The sequence below is a fragment of the Rhinichthys klamathensis genome, unplaced genomic scaffold (assembly GCF_029890125.1).
Source record: "Rhinichthys klamathensis goyatoka isolate OS25496 unplaced genomic scaffold, OSU_Roscu_1.1 h1tg000352l_1, whole genome shotgun sequence".
Classification (NCBI taxonomy): domain Eukaryota; kingdom Metazoa; phylum Chordata; class Actinopteri; order Cypriniformes; family Leuciscidae; genus Rhinichthys; species Rhinichthys klamathensis.
Window position 1 is genome coordinate 548869 of NW_026606863.1, and position 6132 is coordinate 555000.

General features: G+C 35.1%; 1 protein-coding gene across 1 annotated transcript in view; it reads left to right on the forward strand.

Annotated features, from left to right (window-relative positions):
- The first annotated feature begins 819 nt into the window (after positions 1-819).
- Positions 820-6132, forward strand: part of pkz (protein kinase containing Z-DNA binding domains) — a 7929-nt gene continuing 2616 nt past the window's right edge. The window contains exons 1-8 of the mRNA XM_056232639.1: positions 820-1087; positions 1295-1517; positions 1641-1679; positions 1840-1959; positions 2585-2707; positions 2784-2924; positions 5509-5692; positions 5779-5916. Coding sequence (XP_056088614.1) covers positions 841-1087; positions 1295-1517; positions 1641-1679; positions 1840-1959; positions 2585-2707; positions 2784-2924; positions 5509-5692; positions 5779-5916 — 1215 coding nt within the window. The 5' untranslated portion in view covers positions 820-840. The remainder of the gene's footprint in view (positions 1088-1294; positions 1518-1640; positions 1680-1839; positions 1960-2584; positions 2708-2783; positions 2925-5508; positions 5693-5778; positions 5917-6132) is intronic.

A 6132-nucleotide genomic window follows, 5' to 3' on the forward strand; every position in this document is an offset into this window, starting at 1 on the left:
CACATATGTCTAGCTAGCTATTTACGACAGTGCAAGTATTCCACAGCGACTATAGGGGTCGCTGTTTGACAAAAACACAATTTCTGCATGGTGTGGCTTTAAATTGCCTGGCTCTCATTGTAAATAATAATCCTATTGACTGTGTAAAGGTCAAAATAAATGCCTGTGTCTCCTATGTCTCAAAAAAACACTCATATGTGTCAAGATAAAATGTAAAAATTAGGTTGACAGTTGATTAAAAATAGCCTATGATCAGATTATTCCAGAACGTGTCAGCTGAAGTTTTAACATACCTATAGATTTAAAAAGTTTTGTTTTTAAGTAAAAGGTCAAAGTGTTAAAATAAAAGTCTTCATATTCGGTATCAAAAGGGAGTGACGTCATGTGGTAAAGCGTGAAATCATTCGTCATGTAGCCTATACGTCAGAACAGCGAACTTATGGATTCCCTTTACCTTTATGTATAAGCTCTTAAATAATGAATAAATATTTAGGGGAATCATTTTTTGTAAGATATTAGACTATGTTTTCAAATCTCCCACAAACCTTTCTCCAATAAACCTTTTTTTATTTATTTTTATGCTATAGTATATTTTTCTATTTTTTTCTGAATAGTGTGTTGTGTATATTTTACTTATTGACTCGAATCTCGAAACTTAGAGAGAGGCGGGTTAGCTGAGGAAAGCGAGAAGGAATCGAAACCGAAACTTCTAGAAGGCTGGTTTAAATCCCACACGGAGCTCTTGTGCGTTTTGGTCTCTGACCGACCAGAGAAGAAGCACAACAAGAATCTGACAGCATCTAAGCTGTATCCTATTAAAACATTTTGGACAGAATCAAAATGTCTGCCGACTTTGAAATGGAGAAGAAGATCGTTGACTTCTTGAGACAAAATGGCAAAAGCACAGTTTTAATCATTTTTAAAAAATTCGGACTAAACAGATCCACCGCGAACCGACATTTGTACAACCTAGAGAGATCACAACAGGTGTTTAAGTCTAACAAAACGCCTCCTGTTTGGGATCTAATGGAGAAGAAGATCGAGATCAAACACACACTCAAACCAGAGCAAAAGTCCCAGACGACAAGAGACTCAAGAGACACGGGAGAGACGACAAGAGAGACGAGGGAGACGACAAGAGACTCAAGAGAGACGAGGGAGACGTCAAGAGACTCAAGAGAGACGAGGGAGACGTCAAGAGACTCAAGAGAGACGAGGGAGACGTCAAGAGACTCAAGAGACACGAGAGAGACGTCAAGAGACTCAAGAGACACGAGGGAGACGTCAAGAGACTCAAGAGACTCATGCGGAGAGATTCAAGAGGAACGTGTGAGGGATCTGCTGAAATCAGGAGGTTTAAAAGCCCATCAAATCGCCAAATCACTGAAACAGCCACCAAAAAACACAAAGAAACAGCTGTACATTATGGAGAAGGAGGGAAAAGTACAAAAATGTATCAAAACCAACATTTGGACACTGAATGACGAGGAGAGCAATGACAGTTACAACCTAGAGAGGTTTGTGTTGTGTTTATTTTATTAAAACTCGTACAATCGTTATTTATAATGACTCTTTGCATTTTGGTGTGCCAATGTTTTAGATTTTAATTTAATTTTAATTTCTGATTTGTTATTGATTAGTTCCTGTTCCAGTGATCATAGACTGGGCTCAAATTCAGGGTAAGCAATTTTGTGTCCACCAAAGTAACTTGTTTAACAGTATAATATTCAGGGGAAAAACATACAAACAAAATGTTTTAAATGAATGTTCTGTTTATAGGATAATGCATAATGATTTGCTGCTGTATATTGCTGTTTGACATGTTTCTATCATCTATAGGTTGTCTAAAAGTTTTGATGTGATCATAGAGCTTGGCAAAGGAGGCTTTGGGTGCGTTTATAAAGTAAAGCATAAATTTGATGGCAAGATCTACGCCGTAAAGGAAGTCGTCTTAACTGGGTAAGATTATACAAGTAACAGCAAAGTTATATCTAATTTTAGAAAGGACAGTTGTCATGATTATGTGGTATAAAAAAAAATCACAGAATTGACATGTATTTATGCATACATTCATTCATTTGTTTATGCATTTATTTATTTATTCATTCATGCATGCATTAATTTATTCATGCTTTTTATTTATTCATTCATACATGCATACATTCATTTATTCATGCATTTATTTATTTTATTCATGCATTAATCCGTTAATTAATTTATTCATGCATTTATTTATTCATACATTCATTCTTACATTAATTTATTCATGCATTTATTTATTTATACATGCATTAATTCATACATGCATTAAATGTATTAATGCATTCATTAATTTATTAATGCATTTATTTATTTATTCATACATGAATTCATACATTAATTTATTCATGCATTTATTTATTATTTATTCATACATTCATTCATACATTCATTTACTCATGCATTTATATATTTACTCATGCATTAATTCATACATTTATAAATGCATGTATTAATCATGCTTTTATTTATTCATGCATGGGTGCATTCATTCACTCATGTATCATGTATTTATTTATTTTATTCATGCATTTATTTGAAACAGGAAAGCTGATTCTGAGGTGAAGGCATTGGCCAGACTAGATCACCCAAACATAGTGCGCTACATTACATGTTGGTCAGATTCTGAGAACTGCACATCAAACCAAGAAAGAAACAAAGCGTCCAAGTAAGCAAGTCTCCATCGTTTTTTCATAAAACCCTGAGTGCTTCTCAATAATGACGTTTATGTGTTTTATGTTCAGCACATCACGTTCTTCATCAGATGTAGTGACCTTTGACAGATCCGGATGTGAAGAGAATGATGATGATGATGATGATGATGACGATGATGATGTCATTGATGATGTCACATCAGGAATGGCAAGTCTGGGAGTGACAGCAGAGTAAGTCCAGCAGTCTTCTTATGAGATGTCACATCTAAAAGAATATAATTTAGTGTGATGGTCCTTTAAGAGTGAACTATTATTACAGAGTTAGCTCAACTGGTAGAGATAGAATATGCACATACTGATAAAATGTGTAGCTTGAGTTTACTTCAAGTTCATTTCACATTCACACAGCAGTAAAGCAGCTAAAAACATCCTGTTGGGGAAAATGAGCATACGGTAAAATCATTAACACTAGCCGCGTTTCCATTACCCTTCAAATTGCGCAAATTGAAATTGCGAATTAAAAATACGCTCAATGGAAACACGTCAATTTCGCAAAAACTCCCATTTATCGCAAAAAAGTTTTTACGCTCGCATGAGGTGGTTTTTCAGGCAATTCGAAAAAGGAATATTTCGCAAAACTGCAATGGAAACAGTTTTTGCGCAATTACAGTCACTTGACTTAGAAGGCGCGTGTGTTTGGGGTCCGTGTAGGCTATTGCCTCCATTCGTTTTTCCTTTAACTCGTATGAAAAACGAAAAACATGCTTTCTTCTTTATTAGTTTTTAGACTGGTGAAAAAATATTCACATACAAACTTATTTTCCTTATATAGCCTATTGCTTATTTAATTGAAAATCAAATAGGCCTAATTGACATAGGCCTACAACTTTGCGAAATTTGATTTCTGCATTTCATTTTGACCCGGAACATTTAGATAATATGGAGCGTCTGTGAAAAAAATAAAATAGCCTAAATGAAAAAAAATCTGTGGCGACGGTTTTGCAATCCGTCCCCTCAAGTTTATAAACCGTAGGCCTACTCATGGTTGAGTACAAACTGTTCCCTCGATCGGAAAAAGCTCAGTAGGCTATAATAGAATAGCAAAAAAAAAAGACTTCTCATACAAAAAAAGAAATATAACACAAACTCATTTTCCAAAACTGTAAAAGGTTATATAAAAATAATACATTCATCAATTATTTTATGATAAACATATTACTGTCTTAAGTGCAGTCATTTATAGTTATAAACGCAAATAATAATAATAATTATTATTATTAGCCTATTACATTTATTAGGCTACATATTTAGAAGGCGCTTTTATCCAAAAAAGGAACAAAGCAATTCGTCAAATGTCATTCATAATACAGGTTAGACAATAATAATACAGGGCTAAGATTATCACAAATAAACACAAGATTTTGACGTATAGCCTATCCAAGTGTGTGTGCGAGTGTGGAGCGCGCACTGCATGACGGAGGCGCGGACGCGAACACTTGCATTTTCCTGTCAACAGTGGAAAGAACTTAAAATACTCTATCATTTATGGTCATACAGAAAATAATAATACATAATCCGCAACTACTTTTATTTGTGTAAACTCACAATAACAAGAAAACGTTCTTCTTTTGCAAAATAAAAGAAAACAATCAGGCGCGCTTTCATGATCTCCGTGAACTGGAACATGTCTCAGAAATGAACTGAAACAAAATATAGCCTATGTAGGCTAAAGCTTGAAATGTCCACTTTTAAACGAACAAATTCAAATCGAAAGCAAATACCTTCTGATTATGTAATGCATATGAAAGGTGCATTTCTCTCTAAAGGCGCATCCGTTTTACAGTGGAGATGAAAATATGTTTGCAGTCGGCACTAACACTAGTTTATTAATAAACAATTAAAATGCCTCGTTATTTTTTCAGACACATTTATTATCATTAGCCTATAATCACCTATAAATCACCTCTCTGTCGGCTATGGTTCCAGAGACATGGCTCTTCTTATTTAGCACTGCGGGAAAAATATCATCGGGTTCTAATTTGGCCTTAGAAAACCAGTAAAATCAACATTTTTTTCATATTAATTTGTGAATATTTTATATGTTTAATAAAGGGGCAAAAAGTCATAAACAAAAATCTGAAAATTCGTCTATATTTATTTTTTTGCGTAGCATTTGATGTGTACTACAGTTCAAATTGAAAATTTGTTGTTCAACTTTGCGCTTTAAAAATACAACAACCGTTCATTTTTCGTTTTTCAATTAGGCTACGGGTTAAAAAAGGAAAAATAAATGGACGCAAAAGTACACGGACCGTTTGGACAGAATACGAGACAAAGTTCTTTATTAAATTCATAAAAGGAAAAAGAATTCCAGGAATACTGGATTCTAAACCTCAAAGAAATGCCACAATCAAGACCTTGGAGCAGAAATGAGGGAGAAACACACAGAAACACCTCATGTGCCGTTCACAGTATTAGGGTCTTTCCGTACCATTAATGCTTGGATAACACACCACGTCTCCTTCCATTAATAATAATAATGTCTAGTGCGGTGGCTGCACGTCTATTCACATGTGCTATAAACCTACAAACGTCCAAAGTCGCATAACATCGGTTAATGGAAACGCCGTCATTTCGCAATAGTTTTTTATCGATATTTAGAAAAAATCGCAAAAGTTTTGCGCAAATCTGTAATGGAAACGCGGCTACTGACTAACATGCGCAAACTTCAGGAGAAAAATCAAATGTTAAAAAATATTATGAAATGACCCCTTTAAGATAATGCCACACATTATTCTTTCTCTCTCTGTTTCAGCACCAGGACGTACTTGTTTATTCAGATGGAGTTCTGTGAGGGAGGAACACTGACTGCATGGATAAATGACAGAAATTATAAGGAAATTAAGAGAACCACAATGGATATCCATCAAATATTTTATGAAATTATCAGTGGAGTGGAATACATCCATTCAAACAATCTCATCCACAGAGACTTGAAGGTATGTCCTTTTTTAGTTGATAGGACGCAACTAAACTTGTGTGATTTAACAGATAAGTATTTTACCCATATGTACTTTCCTTTTAGCCTGATAACATATTGTTCGGCTCTGACGGCCAAGTGAAGATCGGAGACTTTGGGCTGGTGGTGCATCAGACCAATGACAGCGGTGACCCCATAGAGAGGTCAAACAAAGGAACACCACCATATATGAGTCCTGAGCAGGTGACACATTTATTGTCTCTCAGGGAAACAATTACACTGTAAGACGTAAAGGGTTAGTTCACCCAAAAATGAAAATGATGTCATTAATGACTCTCCCTCATGTCGCTCCAAGCCCGTCAGACCTCCGTTCATCTTCAGGACACAGTTTAAGATATTTTAGATTTAGTCCGAGAGCTTTCTGTCCCTCCATTGTAAATGTGTGTACGGTATACTGTC